Source organism: Salvelinus namaycush, chromosome 13 (assembly GCF_016432855.1).
Source record: "Salvelinus namaycush isolate Seneca chromosome 13, SaNama_1.0, whole genome shotgun sequence".
In the NCBI taxonomy this organism is placed as follows: Eukaryota; Metazoa; Chordata; class Actinopteri; order Salmoniformes; family Salmonidae; genus Salvelinus; species Salvelinus namaycush.
The window spans coordinates 22,433,544-22,452,523 of NC_052319.1; the positions used below are offsets into that span (position 1 = coordinate 22,433,544).

An 18,980-nucleotide genomic window follows, 5' to 3' on the forward strand; every position below is an offset into this window, starting at 1 on the left:
CCACATCCCGTGTTCTGTACAAGCAGCCTCTGATAGTGATTTAATTTGCATCATATTTTCTTCTCTTTTTAACAGTCTTCTTAATTCAAGTGTAATATATTCAAAGAAAGTCCTGTTTGGCCAGTAAGAAATACCTGCTGTCCATTCAGCAAAGTTTCATTGGTTTAGAATGATCAATGCCATCATGTCTTTTTGTCAATATACAGTATGTCATGGAATAATGATCCAGTGCTGTTATGTATGTGTTGTTGCTATTGAAAAACCAGTAGGACACAGTAGTTGAGTAAGTGACTGTTATTTATGGTACTCACATTTCAACAATTAAATTAGTCAACGCATAAGAGGAGGAGAAGGCTTCAGTCTGCTGTGAAGTTAATGTTATATTGTCAGAAAGGTTTGTGATTCTGACATCAAACACTTGGTCAGTATTATTTGCTTCCAACCATCGGCTATTCTATATTAATGCCCCATTTAAAAGTCTTCCATGTACTGGCCGTTAAAACAAAATTATGCCGTTTTTTAAGGACAATTTTACTATCCCAAGAATTTGCGTATCATAACACAAATTTCAGCCTTATTGCTTAACCCAGGCCTTGTGTTAAACTTCTTTCTCTTTTCATACTTCCTTTCTTTTTTAGCACTGTAGCAATGGAGTGGTTTCTCTCCTAATCATATACATATCCTCAAAATGTAGCATTTTAGTTAGGAGTTTTTAAGGTCTATATGGTTAGCCAATTATACAAGTTAAGTCGTGTAGATTGTGTGAAGGGTATAGACTGGGGAGGTGGTAGATAGAAGTTTACGTCAGATAATGTATATATTGAGTTGTGTGTTGTGCACCAATACTGGGTGTGCATCATTATTATTTCTTCTTCATCTTTGAATGCCTTCTTCTATTGCCAAGAAAGCTTGATTTCTGTTTATGCTGTATTCTATAAAGGCATGCTGGTAAAGAGAAAAACAAAGAAGACAAACTAATCTAGAGAAAAAATATAATTTACTATGCAAATGTGTACAGTGCTGCATGCTGATGCTTTTCCTTCCTCGGCTACTTAGCGGCTTCATTGCAGTTCAATGATTGTGTTATTGTTATTTTTGTGAAAGATGACATTCAAAAGGGAAATGCATAACTGCATGACTAATACAACACTTTAATTCATCAAGAAGAAAGAGAAATATGTTTTATGGAAAATTGATGTATAATGAGAACCAACTCTAGCTGCATAAAAAATTTACTTATTTTATAAAATAAATTCTGAGCTCTGTTATAATGAACTATTTTCTTCATTGCCTCCCTTCTTAGGACTGATATGTTATCTGAAGATGTAGGATATTGAGTTGGCTCTTCTTATCAAAAAATAATTTCCTCCTCACTAAAAGAGAACACAATGCATTGTACATCCAGTGGATACTTACCGGATTACAGTGAATCATGATTTATTCATTGTGATCTCTTTACTGTCCTTCCTTTGTTGTGCAATTTATGTTTGTTTGTCCCACAGGTTCCCTGCATGGACTGAACTGAAGACACTGTCTTATCAAATATGTGGCATTTTGTGAATGCTTGCAATTGCCTCACTTCAAAATATGACCTAAAGTGCCTATTGATGCAGTACTACTGTGGGTAATAATTTTCTCTGATTCTCTCTGGAATCCATCCTCACTGGACCGACTGTGGAGAGAGTGCAGTTTAGAGTAGGCGTGCGTCAGTGTTGACGACCGCACTCCAGCGGACCAAGCAAGCCAGCTATCATTGTATTCTCTAGAAATACAATATAAACCGCGTCCTGTAATTCTATGTCGACCATAAAGGCCTTCGTGCAAAGATGAAAACGTTATCAAGAAGCGTTGACATTACTGGTTTCTTTTTCACCGTCAAATATTGCCAAGTGTGACACTGACAGCAGCATTGCCTGGCTAGCGCATTAGCAACATCTTCAGGAATTCGCTAGCCTAGCTAAATTAATTGGCCGTAGCTACTCGTAGTTGTGCAAAGGCTCTGCAACAGCCATGGGAATACTTTTCACCAAGCTATGGAGGCTTTTCAATCATCAAGGTAAGTATATCGTTAACGTCGAGTGTGAAGTTCAATGGATAAGTTAGCTAGCTAGTCCAGCTGTTAGCCAACACAGCCAAGCCTGGTCCACTGGTTACAAAGCTGATAACGTTAGCTAGCTACGTTAATTTACTTGCTAATGTATCATAGCTTTAGTTTTTACCGGGCCTATATAAGTCTTACGTTATTGGCTGTAAAGCTGCCTTTTCTTTACCCAGTTACTGTAGCTAACTAGGTAACTGTTTTGCTGTAATTTTTTAGTAATACATACATTAGTAACGTTAGTTAAATGATATATCATGTGTCATACTCATAGCTAACTAGCTATAGTCAACACTGCAGTGTTCAGAGGGCCTGTGATGTACTATTTAAAAATAATGTTATTTAACCTTTAACTAGGCAAGTCAATTAAGAACACATTCTTATTTACAATGACGGCCTAGGAACAGTAGGTTAACTGCCTTGTTCAGGGGCAGAACGACAGATTTAGGTAACGTTATGTCCTTAGCTATTCTGCTTTTAAAGGCCTAACATTGCTAGTTAATGTTACATTGTCATTGTTTAGAGAAGACCGACTCCGGTTTGGCTTAGTAGGCAGAGGAACAGGCACTACAGTACAATGTATATAATGTTGCAATTTTTCTTTCTCTTGGGAAGCCTAAGCTCCAGTTTTTTTTCCATGGGAAGTGTACTAGTAGGTCCCATAAAATACAGTACTCTTTTGGTGGGTGTTCATGTTATCTAGGTGTTGTGTCCATATTGAACTAATTTAATGAGAGGTATATTATCAGGTAGGTAAATTCAGGATCACTGGAGAGTAAAATAGAACTTCAAGTTTCAAATTTGAGCATGAGCCCAGCTACATTTGTCCCTTTCCCCTCACAGATTGTAGGTTAAAACTGTGCTGATGTCGTCTTTAGTGCACTGTGTATTTGTCTGAATTAGCTGAACATGTAACCAATTCCTCCCCGCTCAATATGTAATCAGATCTGTGCGAACCCCTGTAACATGAGCGCCGAGGGCAGCAGAGTATTTCTATGGAAAGTTCTCTCTGGACCGTTCGGTTTTATGTTGTAGGCCTATCTATTCTCAGGGGATCACTGACTGCGGTAAAGACTTGTTTGCCTAGTCAAATAAAAGGCCACATACATAAACAATCACGGATATCGTAACTAAAGTGTTTCACTCGCATGCAGTCAGTAGCTTGGTTTCCATCCAATTTGCGACAGATTTTCATGCAAATATTATAAAACCGGCATTAAAATATGTGCCTTTCCGCACCAGAGGTGTTTCCATCAGACTGACTTTGCGGAAACAAGTCTGTGCGTTATGACATAGTGCGCTTAAATGTTCATGTAACGAATAACAAAACAGTGTAAAGTGTCTCCATTCCATTTTCCATAGTTTTGTCACACAATCTGTTGCGATAATTGGCACATTTGCGCCCAATCTGGTTTTCGTGCCCAATCTGGTTTTCGTGCATGCTCTCTAGATAACGGTTCACGGATAAAGTAGACACTCGACAGGTAAGATTATATGTTGAGATGAATAAAATCAAGATTATTTTGATTTGTTAATTGACAGCTTAAAGCACCGATCATCATGTGACTAGCTTACAAATTAAGACCCTCGATTTTATTGGAAAGTAGCATCAAGCTCATCACCATGCACTTTTACCACCCTGGACTATATAACTGCCTTGATTTAGCTGGACTTCAGGAAGAGTAGCTGCTGCCTTGCACCTAATGTGGATCCATAATAAGTATAGCATCACGTGACTGCAAATTTACCTCGACACGAAGGTTATTCTATCAACAATCGTACAATAAATCGTTTCCACCGCAATTTGTTGCATAATACATTTTCTGTCGAAAGAACAAATTGTCTGTCGACATTTTAAATTATACCGACATTTCCTGTTTCCTTCACACTTGTAGTGATTTTTTAAAATGTTTCATGCCATGACTTTACTCGCATACAAACTAGTGATGGGTGTGAAAACATATTCTGATATTGTTTTGTTTCGTTTTGACAATATAGCAATATTATTTTTACGCTAGTTGGCTGTACCTGCACGAAAACTCCAGTTTTTTTCCCTTCATAGCTTGATTTCCATCTTATTTTTAAATAGGAAGCCAATTTGTTTTTAGCACTTTTATTTCCATGACTGATCAAAACTAGTTCTCATGTCGCTCTGCAGAAGACATTGTGAGCAATATGCTTCAACCATTGAATCACAATAAAATCACAGTATCAAATAGCAATACATAGAATATCGAGAATCTCAATACATATTGTATCTGCACCTATGTATTGTGATAATATCGTATTGTGAGGTCCCTGGCTGGTCCCTGGCTATTCCCAGCCGTAATAAAAACTGTGGATGGAAACGTGGTTACTGCCACATCAGAATATGTTTACCCAAGGATGAAAATGAAGGAATGACTCATTCTGAATGATGACGACTCCTGTCTGTTGTCCTAGCCTGGTTTCAGATATGCTTGATATGCTAGTGCTTTTGCTAACTCAATTTCTGTCATTGTCAAGCCAAACATGTATGGCATGGCAATTCCATAAGGAGTTAACAATAGAGCTACAGTTGTCCCTGGCAGGACAGCTTGCCTCTAATGAAATACAACACCATCATTTTTGTCTGTTACTACCAGAGTTAGGCATACCTCCCACCCAAAGCATGTTCTGTCATGCAGAGCTTTTTATGCTTTTCAAGGCTGCTGAAAAGGGAAATGATCCGTTTTGTCAACCTTTTACCCAGTTTCTTCACTCAGGCAAACTATTGTTAGAGGCTTACAGCACCTTTCATATCTGCTCTACATTAAAGTATTTTTGCATATATAGCCTAGCATTGTACACTGTATTTTCTGGTCTCATTTAGAATATACGTGACCCATTTCTGAGTGGCTCCATATTGGTTCAGTCAGAGCCAAGTTTCATTGGACTCTCCTCTCACAATGTCTTTATTTTGTAATATAAAGACCTTGTCCTCTCACATAGGTCTATTGTAATTGGCTATGTCCTGTGTCTGAGGAAGGCTTTGATTGGTAGTCGTCTACCAGCAACAGTGTCCCACATGTCATAAAGCCCATGGGACGCGAGGCGTTCCGTTTGTGCTGCGGTGTCAGTAGTATGTCAAACAGGAATTTCAAACACTCATCTCACTGTGGGGGTTTAAATGGAACAATGGCAGTTCATTCACAAGGTGAAGGACAAATACAATACACTAGCACAGCACTAGTTACAATGGCTATTTACAGTAAATAGGGACGGTAGTAGAGTGTGAATGGAACAGTATGCATATATTTTAACTGCTCACACAGCCTAAAGCACCTGAGCGACCTTTGCAACTGAGAAAAGATCTTATGCATTTGCTTACACAAGACTAACTGGTGGTGATCTCAAACTCCAGTGACGCAGCTGTGTGCTCTGTGCAATCTGCATTTTTTGCAGTGGCTGCAAAAAAAGCTCACATAGTAAGATTTGTATCAGGTTCAAAACAAGTTGGTATCTGCATTACCTAATGGCAAAAAATAACGCTCACCAGAACAAGTATCTACATAATGGCATTGATAAGACCCCCCCCCCCCCCCCCCCCCCCCATGGGAAGTTGGCTTCGCATACTACTATTGTGTCATTATCTCTAACTAGGAATATACAGTTGTTTCTGAGAGTAAAAATAGGAATTTCCCTTTCTTTAAAGTACCAAAGTAGTCTTCTACTATTTGTTCAGTTGTAATGAAAGTAGAGTACTCCACTGACTGACAGACTTTGAAGACAGTCCAGAGTAGTTCAAGTAGGTGTTGAGTGCTGTGTCATGGTACAGTTGAAGTCGGAAGTTTACATACACCTCAGCCAAATTTAAACTCAGTTTTTCACAATTCCTGACAGTTAATCTTAGTAAAAATTCCCTGTCTTAGGTCAGTTAGGATCACCACTTTATTTTAAGAATGTGAAATGTCAGAATAATAGTAGAGATAATGATTTATTTCAGCTTTTATTTATTTCATCACATTCCCAGTGGGTCAGAAGTTTACATACACTCAATTAGTATTTGGTAGCATTGCCTTTAAATTGTTTAACTTTGGTCAAACATTTCAGGTAGCCTTCCACAAGCTTCCCACAATAAGTTGGGTGAATTTTGGCCCATTCCACCTGACAGAGCTGGTGTAACTGAGTGAGGTTTGTTGGCCTCCATCCTCACCCACACTTTTTCAGTTCTGCCCACAAACTTTCTATAGGATTGAGGTCAGGGCTTTGTGATGGCCACTCCAATACCTTGACTTTGTTGTACTTAAGCCATTTTGCCACAACTTTGGAAGTATGCTTGGGGTCATTGTCCATTTGGAAGACCAATTTGCGACCAAGCTTTAACTTCCTGACTGATGTCTTGATGTTGCTTCAATATATCCACAAATTTTCCCACCTCATGATACCATCTATTTTGTGAAGTGCACCAGTCCCTCCAGCAGGAAAGCACCCCCACAACATGATGCTGCCACCTCTGTGCTTCACGGTTGGGATGGTGTTCTTTCGCTTGCAAGCCTCCCCCTTTTTCCTCCGAGCATAACGATGGTCATTATGGCCAAACGGTTCTATTTTTGTTTCATCAGACCAGAAGACATTTCTCCAAAAAGTATGATCTTTGTCCCCATGTGCAGTTGCAAACCGTAGTCTGGCTTTTTTATGGCGGTTTTGGAGCAGTGGCTTCTTCCTTGCTGAACGGCCTTTCAGGTTATGTCGATATAGGACTCGTTTTACTGTGGATATAGATGCTTTTGTACACGTTTCCTCCAGCATCTTCACAAGGTCCTTTGCTGTTGTTCTGGGATTGATTTGCACTTTTGCACCAAAGTACGTTCATCTCTAGGAGACAGAACGCGTCTCCTTCCTGAGCGGTTTGATGGCTGCTTGGTCCCAAGTTGTTTATACTTGCGTACTATTGTTTGTACAGATGAACGTGGTACCTTCAGGCGTTTGGAAATTGTTCCCAAGGATGAACCAGACTTGTGGAGGTCTACACATTTTTTTCTGAGGTCTTGGCTGATTTCTTTTGATTTTCCCATGATGTCAAGCAAAGAGGCACGGAGTTTGAAGGTAGGCCTTGAAATACATCCACAGGTACACCTCCAATTGACTCAAATTATGTCAATTAGCCTATCAGAAGTTTCTAAAGCCATGACATCATTATCTGGAATGTTCCAAGCTGTTTAAAGGCACAGTCAACTTAGTGTATGTAAACTTCTGACCCACTGGGATTGTGATACGGTGGCAAGTAGCCTAGCGGTTAGAGCGTTGGACTAGTAACCAAAAGGTTGCAAGATCGAATCCCCGAGCTGACAAGGTAAAAATCTGTCGTTCTGCCCCTGAAAAAGGCAGTTAACCCACTGTTCCTAGGCCGTCATTGAAAATAAGAATTTGTTCTTAACTGACTCGCCTAGTTAAATAAAGGTTAAAAAAAAAAAACGTTGACCCACTGGAATTGTGATACAGTGAAATAATCTGTCTGTAAACAATTGTTGGAAAAATGTTGTGTCATGCACAAAGTAAATGTCCTAACAGCCTTGACAAACTATAGTTTGTTAACAAGAAATTTGTGGAGTGGTTGAAAAACAGGTTTTAATGACTCCAACCTAAGTGTATGTAAACGTCCGACTTCAGCTGTAGGTGGGAAACTGGTGGGGAAATTCCATGGTAAGAATGACGGTAAGACTTAGATTTATTTTGGTTATTGAATTACAAGAAGTAAAGTGGATTAACCTGGGATAATGGCAACAGAATGACATCATGGGTGAATGAATGGTACGATCTGTGCTATACAGAAATTCATAGTTATGAATATGTGATGTTTTCATTGTTATGTGAGCTGCCCAATGACACAAGCCTACCAGGCGAGCTAAACTACTTCTATGCTCGCTTCGAGGCAAATAACACCGAAACATGCATGAGAGCACCAGCTCTTCCGGACGACTGTGTGATCACACTCTCCGCAGCCGATGTGAGTAAGACCTTTAAACAGGTCAAAATTCACAAGCCACAGGGCCAGACGGATTACCAGGACGTGTCATGGCTCACATCAACACCATTATCCCAGATACCCTAGACCCACTCCAATTTGCATACCACCCAAACAGATCCACAGATGATGCAATCTCTATTTCACTCCACACTGCCCTTTCCCACTTGGACATAAGGAACACCTATGTGAGAATGAAATTCATTGACTACAGCTCAGCGTTCAACACCATATTGCCCTCAAAGCTCATCAATAAGCTAAGGACCCTGGGACTAAACATCTCCCTCTGCAACTGTATCCTGGACCTCCTGATGGGCCTCCGCCCCCAGGTGGTAAGGGTAGGTAACAACACATCCGCGACGCTGATCCTCAACACAGGGGCCACTCAGGGGTGGGAGCTCAGTCCCCTCCTGTACTCCCTCTTCACTCATTACTGCACGGCCAGGCACGACTCCAACACCATCATTAAGTTTGCCAATGACACAACAGTTGTAGGCCTGATCACCGTCAACGACGAGACAGCCTATAGGGAGGAGGTCAGAGACCTGGCCGTGTGGTGCCAGGACAACAACCTCTCCCTCAACGTGATCAAGACAAAGGAGATGATTGTGGACTACAGGAAAAGGAGGACCGAGCACACCCCCTTTCTCATCGACGGGGCTGTAGTGGAGCAGGTTGAGAGCTTCAAGTTCCTTGGTGTCCACATCACCAACAAACTAACATGGTCCAATCACACCAAGACAGTCGTGAAGGAGGCTCGGCAAAACCTATTCCCCCTCAGAAGACTGAAAAGATTTGGCATGCGTCCTCAGATCCTCAACAGGTTTTACAGCTGCACCATCGAGAGCATCCTGACTGGTTGCATCACTGCCTGGTATGGCAACTGCTCGGCCTCCGACCGCAAGGCACTCCAGAGGGTAGTGTGTACGGCCCAGTACATCACCGGGGCCAAGCTTCCTGCCATCCAGGACCTCTATACCAGGCGGTGTCAGAAGAAGGCCCTACAAATTGTCAAAGACCCCAACCACCCTAGTCATAGACTGTTCTCTCTGCTACTGCATGGCAAGCGGTATCGGAGCGACCAAAGTCTCGGTCCAAGAGGCTTCTCAACAGCTTCTTCCCCCAAGCCATAAGACTCCTGAACATCTAATCAAATAACTACCCAGACTATTTGCATTGCCCCCCCACCTTTACGCCGCTGCTACTCTGTTATCTTTGCATAGCCACTTTAATAACTCTACCTACATGTACGTATTACTAGAGGTCGACCGATTAATCGGCATGGCATGGCCGATTAATTAGGGCCGATTTCAAGTTTCATAAAAATCGGTAATCTGCATATTTGGACGCCGATTATGGCCGATTACTTTGCACTCCACGATGAGACTGTGCAGGCTGACCACCTGTTGCGCGAGTGCAGCAAGGAGCCAAGGTAAGTTGCTAGCTAGCATTAAACGTATCTTATAAAAAAACAATCAATCTTAACATAATCACTAGTTAACTACACATGGTTGATGATGTTACTAGTTTATCTAGCTTGTCCTGCGTTGCATATAATCAATGCGGTGCCTGTTAATTTATCATTGAATCACAGACTACTTCGCCAAACGGATGATGATTTAACAAGCGCATTCGCGAAAAAAGCACTGTCGTTGCACCAATTTGTACCTAACCATAAACATCAATGCCTTTCTTAAAATCAATACACATGTATATATTTTTTAAACCTGCATATTTAGTTAATATTGCCTGCTAACATGAATTTATTTTAATTAGGGAAATTCTCTTGCGCTCTGTGCAAGCAGAGTCAGGGTATATGCAGCCGTTTGGGCCGCCTGGCTCCCTGCAAACTGTGTGAAGACAATTTCTTCCTAACAACGACCGTAATTAATTTGCCAGAATTTTATATAATTATGACATAACATTGAAGGTTGTGCAATGTAACAGCAATATTTAGACTTAAGGATGCCACCCGTTAGATAAATACAGAATGGTTCCGTATTTCACTGAAAGAATAAACGTTTTGTTTTCGAAATTATAGTTTCCGGATTTGACCATATTAATGACCTAAGGATCGTATTTCTGTGTTTTTATTATAATTAAGTCTATGATTTGATATTTGATAGAGCAGTCTGACTGAGCGGTGGTAGGCAGCAGCAGGCTCATAAGCATTCATTCAAACAGCACTTTCCTGCGTTGGCCAGCAGCTCTTCGCTGTGCTTCAAGCATTGCGCTGTTTATGACTTCAAGCCAATCAACTCCCGAGATTAGGCTGGCAATATTATAGTGCCTATAAGAACATCCAATAGTCAAAAGTATATGACATACAAATGTTATAGAGAGAAATAGTCCTATAATTCCTATAATAACTACAACCTTAAACTTCTTTAACTGGGAATATTGAAGACTCATGTTAAAAGGAACCACCAGCTTTCATATGTTCTCATGTTCTGAGCAAGAACTTAAACGTTAGCTTTTTTACATGGCACATATTGCACTTTTACTTTCTTCTCCAACACTGTGTTTTTGCATTATTTAAACCAAATTGAACATGTTTCATTATTTATTTGAGACTAAATTGATTTTATTTATGTATTATATTACGTAAAAATAAAAGTGTTCATTCAGTATTGTTGTAATTGTCATTATTACAAATATATAAAAATCGGCATTGGCTTTTTTGGGTCCTCCAATAATCGGTATCGGCGTTGAAAATTCAGTCGACCTCTACATATTACCTCCATTACCTCGACTGGCCGGTGCCCCCGCACATTGGCTCTGTACCGGTACCCCCTGTATAGTCTCACTATTGTTATTTTACTGCTGCTCTTTAACTACTTGTTGCTTTCATTTCATCTTATTTGTATTTTTAAACTGCATTGTTGGGTAGGGGCTTGTAAGTAAGCATTTCACTGTAAGGTCTACTACACCTGTTGTATTCAGCGCATGTGACGACAAAAATTTGATTTGAATATGTACACAAAGGTAGTAGGTGGCCCGGCTGTGGTTTGTGACTACTATCATTTCCCATTTTAGCCTATTCAATTGCAGTCATTCTGTTACACATTTTAAACACTTAATAAATCATAAACAAAATGATCAGTAAAAACACTAACTAACTGCTTGGTCTACCTTTTATTTGTTACTTCTGTGAACTTTCATTATCCTTCCTCATGTGGGAGAGAAGTTAGAAAATATCTTAAAGATATCAGAATCACTTTTATTCGCCAAGTATATTTGCACATACTCAGAATTTTACTTGGTGATAATGTGCTGATTGTGATAGACAGCATTCAGAGACAAAATGCAGAGAGCAAATTTTAAACAACAGAATTACAACACACTCTGCAATATTTATTAACCCTTTACACAAGTAATGGGGAAAACATTTATGCAGTCACTTTGGGATATTGTTTTTGATGTATCGTTTTGACAATACTGCAATTTATATTTTTGAGCTAGTTTGCTGTAACTGCACCAAAACTCCACTATTTTTCCTTTATAGCTTGTAGAGCCATCTTCTTTTTAAATAGGGAGCCCATTTATTTTCAGCACTTATTTCCATGACTGATCAAAACTCATTTTGTCATGGTTCTCTTTTGTCCCTCTGCAGCAAACATATTGTGAGCAATATGTTAGGAACATTGAATCGCAATAAAATCACAGTATCGAAACACAATACATGTAGAATCGCAATATCGTATTGGCACCTAAGTATCGTGATATTGTATCGTGAGGTCCCTTGCAATTCCAAGCTCTACTAAAACAATTGTACTCGTATATGGGTTGAAAATGGCAGATTTGGAGACAGAAGTGCCTAAATTGGAATGCAGACAGTAGCTGTACAGTAACATGTTATACATGACATCAGAGCTCAGGGTCTCCACTTCACACCGCTGTATCGGTTATGACTGACAGCCGTTCTGAACTTGAGCACCACGGGCAACAAGAAGTTGCTCCCCATCCCGTTAATTGGGCCACTTTTGCAAGTGTTTTGTTGTCCAAGTGTGCACTTCACATTTCCATATCATAAAATGCCTGTATTGTAATATACTGAGTGTACAAAACATTAACACCTTCCTAATATTGAGTTGCACCCCTGAGTTTGTACACTCAGTGTACGGTGTCAACCTTTCTGATCACTATGTTTGATGTACAGTTACAAAATGACATGGCGTTATACCCTGGGTTTCCCTGAACAGAATGAGTTTGGTTGTTGTTGTGTTGTCAAGACTATTTGCCGTGGATCACACATCTGAATGCACTCATGACTCTATTCTGTGCCCTCCAAAATTACAGTCTGCTTCTCTGAATTGCCTTGTGAAAGCCTAACACTGTAAGATCGTATTAATTTACCTAGTCGTGTTTGCAATAGAACAAGCTGTGTACATTTAAGTCATTTACATTTAAGTCATTTAGCAGACGCTCTTATCCAGAGCGACTTACAAGTACATACATTCATACTTTTTTTGTACTGGCCCCCCGTGGGAAACGAACCCACAACCCTGGCGTTGCAAGCGCCATGCTCTACCAACTGAGCCACACGTGTACCTTAGGAACTGTGTACCTCTCCCTCAAATCCTTGTCATTTATTTGTTGTCTTATGCTTTACTTTCCACAAAATTCCCAAGAATATTCTTTTCATGTTACTGAATGTATCCAGTATTTTCAGATCAACAAATGCGGAGAAAAGAACGGTAAATGTAAAATGGCCATAAAATCAAGTGTAATGTTTGGATTCAGTCTTGTCAGGTGAACTGTTGTCCTCACCTTTTAATCTAATAATTTTCCCATTATCTCCTAACTGTTCCATTTTAATTGCTACCATGGTTATGCATATGCCTTCGAAATTTATTCTGTAGAAACATTTCAATCTAGCCCTATATATAGGTCAGTTCCCACTGAATGTAAGGGTTCATCTTACAGAATGCAAATCATTTCTGTAAAATGAAATATAAATGTTGATATTAGTTTGTAAGGGTCATAATGTAATACTATTTGTGTTTTGATGTATTTCTAATACCTTAAGACTTTTTCTGGTATTGTGGATGTTTATCCTAAGACCCCCTTTCCATCTGTTTGACCAGAAATCAAAGCCTTTTTATGATGGAAATTGTTGAGAAAAGTGTGTGTGTGTGTGTGTGTGTGTGTATATATATATATATAAGCACCAACAAATGACCAGAGGATATAAGGAGAAGCTGGTGATAATGACTGAAGAGCAGTGTTGGCAGAGTGTAGGCTACTGTTTCTTATCTGCAGTACTGGATCAGTCAAACTATATGTGAGCCCCAGTGCCTTAGACTAAGCATGGTGGATGGTCCTGCAGGCATGCCAGAAAACATGTAGAGATGGAAACTGACTCTCTCCCCTCTTGAGACTTATGGCCCAGAAACTAACAAGGCTCTAGATGTTCTTGAGGCTCCCTCTCAGTTCTGGTTTTCTGGGGTTTTGAAGACAAAAGATTCACTTCTGTAGTTTCTGTCCTGCTCAACCAACATTTCCTTGTCAGTCACATGATTAGTCTACATAAGTTGATCATATGGGCATGAGTAAGGGAGATGGGAGTGATGTGAGAAGGAGAGAGTATTGAGTAGGCCCAGCCCTAGATCCAATCCAAACACACTATACTCCTGTCTGCAGCTATCAAAAGGGGAGTGGTTAGGCTATTTGTTCAGCTTTGTTAGTAATAATTTTGCTCAGCCTGGCCTATGCCCATATTTGGCTGGTTCTTCTCTACTAATACTGTGCATTTCTCAAATTCCAGTCAAGATGTGGTTACGTATAGGCGACAGTGTTTATATGGAGCTGCATGTTTGAGTCCAGATTGCTTTGGCTTTGCTTGGATGACCAGGTGGTGGCTCAGTATCCGTCCAACCATTCCCAACAGCTGCTGCTTTCAGCTTGAGCAAGCACAGCGCTGAGACCGCTCACCCTAATGTAGGCCTAACTGTGCGTGTTCCCCCCTCTTCTCTGGCACTGCTAAGTCTGAGTGAGAGAGCAGTGTGAAAATGTGTAAAACATGGCAGTTTTTCACTGTCAAGTCTCGAAGTCTGCTCCAAAACAGAATGGATTGTTTCATTCATGGCTGTGCTTTGGAGATCTGAGGTCCTTTGTTTGAACAATATCAACAGTGTTTTAGAAGAAAATGAGGAATGGTGCTGCTCCTTATTGGGTGTGTAGGTCAGCCACAGTGCATTGAAGTCAGACTTATTTTAGAAGTTTATAGCCTAGTGTCTTGTGATTATTTGTACGTGTTTCTAATACGTATTTCTTCTTACTCTTTTTCTTTCAGAGCACAAGGTTATTATTGTGGGCCTGGACAATGCAGGGAAGACCACCATACTTTACCAGTTGTAAGTTTTTTGCCTACTGTTACTAGATAAAGATAGGGGGATGAGAGTGAGGTCTATAGAAGGGAAAACAGTGGTACAACAACAGTAGACTCATTTCTTCTCACAACTAGGGGGGGATTAGGACTTCATAAGGTTTCTTTTCTGCTAAATGAGAAAGTGACCTTAGCTTAAATACTTTTTGGTTAACCCACTTATGGAAGAATGTGATCCAATAGGGACTAGATTTACAAAATTACCTGTTGACAACCACATTGTTCTCATGCCTACCAACATTCTTACTGACGTGAATGTTGTTTTGCATTGATATTGAGAAACTCCTGTGTTTGCAGTTCTATGAATGAGGTGGTCCACACGTCTCCTACGATAGGCAGCAACGTGGAGGAGATAGTGGTGAACAACACGCACTTCCTGATGTGGGACATCGGAGGACAGGAGTCACTGAGATCCTCCTGGAACACGTACTACACTAACACAGAGGTCAGACCACGTACTGTGGATGTATGGCAGTTGTTTGTTGAACTGTTAACTTGTGTGTGTCTTGAATTAAACTAGGCTGTCTGGTAACATGTAACAAAAACTGCTCAACAATATTGCTATGTAATTACAATGTAAATTCCAAAATATTAAAGGATTAATACAATGTTGGTAGTGTAATTACAGTGTTATTACTTAGATATAAGAGCAACTTAATGTACAGTGTTACCGACTGTCTTTTTAATATCCTTTCTTATGTCTCCCTATCTTTCACTCCAGTTTGTGATAGTAGTGGTGGACAGCACAGACAGAGAGAGAATCTCTGTCTCCAAAGAGGAGCTCTACAGAATGCTTGCACATGAAGTGAGTTTTGGTGTTCCTGGCCATGTTTTATAGTGCACACTGCACACAATGTTTGTGTCAACGTAGAATGAGTTTTATAACTAAGATGGGAACATTTGTCATAGTGGGCAGAACAAGCAAGGAGGGGGGCAGAGCCAAGCACGAGTTAGCGAGATCCTATTGGCGCGTTCTAGCAAACATTTGCCTATTTCCGTTAGTGAACGCCTACTCTGTGAAGTGTGCATGTGAAATAACTCAATTCGCCTTTGCACTCCTTCTTATCAACGCAATTTTTTTGAACTTTGGCAAAGGCTAAAGTCTACAAAACTTTGCCACTCAGTTTGAAACAGATTCTAGTTTTGGGAACAGAAAATGTACAGAATGTCGGCCAAAATCTATCTCGTTCTTCTATTGCCGGCCGCTGGGCTTTCTCTCACTACCATATTTGGTATTGAGTGGAAACGCCAAGCGGATGCTTCACATTTATACGTCCAGTAAAATGTCTCATTGTTCAATCTGTGATACTACCCTCAGCCTAGCAGACATGGAAGCAGCCTATGTTCAATGATGATCTATGAGCATATGGGTACCTCTCAATTTCATTCTCCTCATCCTCCCTCCTTCTATTTACTCCTTAATTGAAAATACATGGGTTCTTCTCACTTTCCTTCTCCTCTCTCCCAGTAATCATGCCTTAGAACTCAAACTCAAATCAAATTTGACTGGTTGCATACACATATTTAGCAGATGTTATTGCGGTTGTAGCGAAATGCTTGAAACAAAGTTGTTTAGGAGCTGGGAATAAAGTGGCCATGTCTATCGGCGTCATCTTGTCATCCACCCTCCTCTCTCGTCAGGACCTGAAGAAGGCGGGCCTGCTGATTTTTGCTAACAAACAGGATGTGAAAGGCTGTATGTCTGTGGCTGAGATCTCCCAGAGCCTGCAGCTCACCTCAGTCAAAGACCACCAGTGGCATATCCAAGCCTGCTGCGCCCTCACTGGGGAGGGGTAAGAGAAACATTTTCATTTAACCATTATTTATGCCGGTTATTCTCGTTGGGATTAAAGTTCTATTGCAAGAGACCTGGTCCAACATTCATACAGTAGGGCAGTGTTGCTCAGCTTTTTTTAGTGCCAGGGACCGGCAAGCTATGGTCTTTCCTCCTTGGAGGGTCGCTTACATTTAAATTAGCATTTGTCTTATTCCCACTTTTATATGCTGAAAATGGCATTCTCTCTCTCCATCCTGTCTCCCTACCTTTTAGTTTGTGCCAGGGCCTGGAGTGGATGATGTCACGACTGCGGGTTAGATGACCTTTGACGCTGATCAACAACAACAGTGTGCTGTTCCTTTCTTCTCTCTACACCTTCAGTCCTGAGGGATTGGGTGGTTGACAGGCGGCTCTTTTCCTCTCCATGAGACTGACTTGACCCGGTTGGCCAGACTCCCTACCGGCCAAGATGTTGTTTTTCTGCTGCGTGTTTATTTATTTCTACAGAACACTGATCTGCTCTGACTGAGAACTGTGAACAACCAGAACTGTACCACTCTACCATTTCAGGATCCATTCTGGAAAGAAAAACTAAACAAAAGACTCATGAAATCCGGTGTATTTAATTTCTGAATCTGCACGCTTGGTTTTCATACTATAAGAAAAAAGGAATGCTTGGGACAGCTCAGACTTAACAGGAGTCGTCTTTAGCTGTGTGTGAGTGGGCTTGCCTGCCCAGAGTGGCCTTGTTGCAGTATTGTCAGACGGCGTGAGGGGGTGGTATTGCCCTGTGTGTACAGTCCAGTATTTACATTACATCTGCATCCCAAATGGGATATATATATATATATATCAGCAAAAAAAGAAAGGTTCTCTCACTGTCAACTGCGTTTATTTTCAGCAAACTTAACGTGTAAATATTTGTATGAACATAACAAGATTCAACAACTGAGACATAAACTGAACAAGTTCCACAGACATGTGACTAACAGAAATGGAATAATGTGTGTTTGAACAAAGGTGGGGTGAAAATCAATAGTAACAGTCAGTATCTGGTGTGGCCCGCTGCATTAGGTACTGCTAATTTTGTTAGCAGATTTGTCAGTTCTTGCTGTGAGATGTTACCCCACTCTTCCACCAAGGCACCTGCAAGTTCCAGGACATTTCTGGAGGGAATGGCCCTAGCCCTCACCCTCCGATCCAACAGGGCCCAGACGTGCTCAATAGGATTGAGATCCGGGCTCTTTGCTGGCCATGGAAGAACACTGACATTCCAGTCTTACAGGAAATCACGCACAGAACGAGCAGTATGGCTGTTGGCATTGTCATGCTGGAGGTTCATGTCAGTATGAGCCTGCAGGAAGGGTACCACATGAGGGAGGAGGATGTCTTCCCTGTAACACACAGCGTTGAGATTGCCTGCAATGACAACAAGCTCAGTCCGATGATGCTGTGACACACCGCCCCAGACCATGACGGACCCTCCACCTCCAAATCGATCCCGCTCCAGAGTACAGGCCTCGGTGTAACGCTCATTCCTTCGACGATAAACGCGAATCCGACCATCACCCCTGGTGAGACAAAACCGCGACTCGTCAGTAAAGAGCACTTTTTGCCAGTCCTGTCTGGTCCAGCGACGGTGGGTTTGTGCCCATAGGTGACGTTGTTGCCAGTGATGTCTGGTGAGGACCTGCCTTACAACAGGCCTACAAGCCCTCATTCCAGCCTCTCTCAGCCTATTGCGGACAGTCTGAGCACTGATGGAGGGATTGTTCGTTCCTGGTGAAACTCGAGCAGTTGTTGTTGCCATCCTGTACCTGCCCCGCAGGTGTGATGTTCGGATGTACCGATCCTGTGCAGGTGTTGTTACACGTGGTCTGCCACTGTGAGGAGGATCAGCTGTCTGTCCTGTCTCCCTGTAGCGCTGTCTTAGGCGTCTCACAGTATGGACATTGCAATGTATTGCCCTGGCCACATCTGCAGTCCTCATGCCTCCTTGCAGCATGCCTAAGGCACGTTCACGCAGATGAGCAGGGACCCATCTTTCTTTTGGTGTTTTTCAGAGTCAGTAGAAAGGCCTCTTTAGTGTCCTAAGTTTTCATAACTGTGACCTTAATTGCCTACCGTCTGTAAGCTGTAAGTGTCTTTACGACCATTCCACAGGTGCATGTTCATTAATTGTTTATGGTTCATTGAACAAGCATGGGAAACAGTGTTTAAACCCTTTACAATGAAGATCTGTGAAGTTATTTGGATTTGACGAATTATCTTTGAAAGACAGGGTCCTGAAAAAGGGATGTTTCTTTTTTTGCTGAGTTTAAATGTATATATGTGTGTGTGTGTCATTTGGAATGCACATTACATTACCTTGTGCCTGCTGTGTCCGAATCCTCACATGATGGCGGCTGAAGACACTGAATCAAAGAACACGAGGGAGAAACCCAACTCCCTCAGCTCATATGAAATACAGTGAATAAAAATTGTGTTTTTAAGTTTTGGGTACATTACATATGTCATAAATGTGTTTTTATTTTGCAGGTAAGTAATATTTCTCTTTGTGTGGTTTCTAAACAGTGGTTTGTCTTCATATGACCTTGTGATGTATGACCTTTAACTTATTGACATTTTTCAACCAACCTCTGTGGGCAGTATGTTCTGCTGTGATTCCTCAACCAACCTCTGGGGGCAGTATGTTCTGCTGTGATTCTTCAACCAACCTCTGGGGGCAGTA

General features: G+C 41.1%; 1 protein-coding gene across 1 annotated transcript; it reads left to right on the top strand.

The window, feature by feature from the left end:
- Positions 1 to 1,683: 1,683 nt before the first annotated feature.
- Positions 1,684 to 16,856, top strand: arl5a (ADP-ribosylation factor-like 5A). Its single transcript, XM_039006921.1, has 6 exons — positions 1,684 to 2,056; positions 14,380 to 14,440; positions 14,770 to 14,917; positions 15,194 to 15,277; positions 16,114 to 16,265; positions 16,523 to 16,856. Exons 1-6 carry the CDS (start codon positions 2,011 to 2,013, stop codon positions 16,569 to 16,571), a joined length of 540 nt encoding a protein of 179 aa, XP_038862849.1. The 5' UTR covers positions 1,684 to 2,010; the 3' UTR covers positions 16,572 to 16,856.
- Positions 16,857 to 18,980: the final 2,124 nt, after the last annotated feature.

Coding starts and splice junctions, on each gene's coding strand:
- arl5a (XM_039006921.1), top strand. CDS start 2,011: ATGGGAATACTTTTCACCAAGCTATGGAGGCTTTTCAATCATCAAG. Junction 14,441..14,769: donor ACCACCATACTTTACCAGTT/GTAAGTTTTTTG, acceptor CTGTGTTTGCAG/TTCTATGAATGAGGTGGTCC. Junction 15,278..16,113: donor ACAGAATGCTTGCACATGAA/GTGAGTTTTGGT, acceptor CTCTCTCGTCAG/GACCTGAAGAAGGCGGGCCT.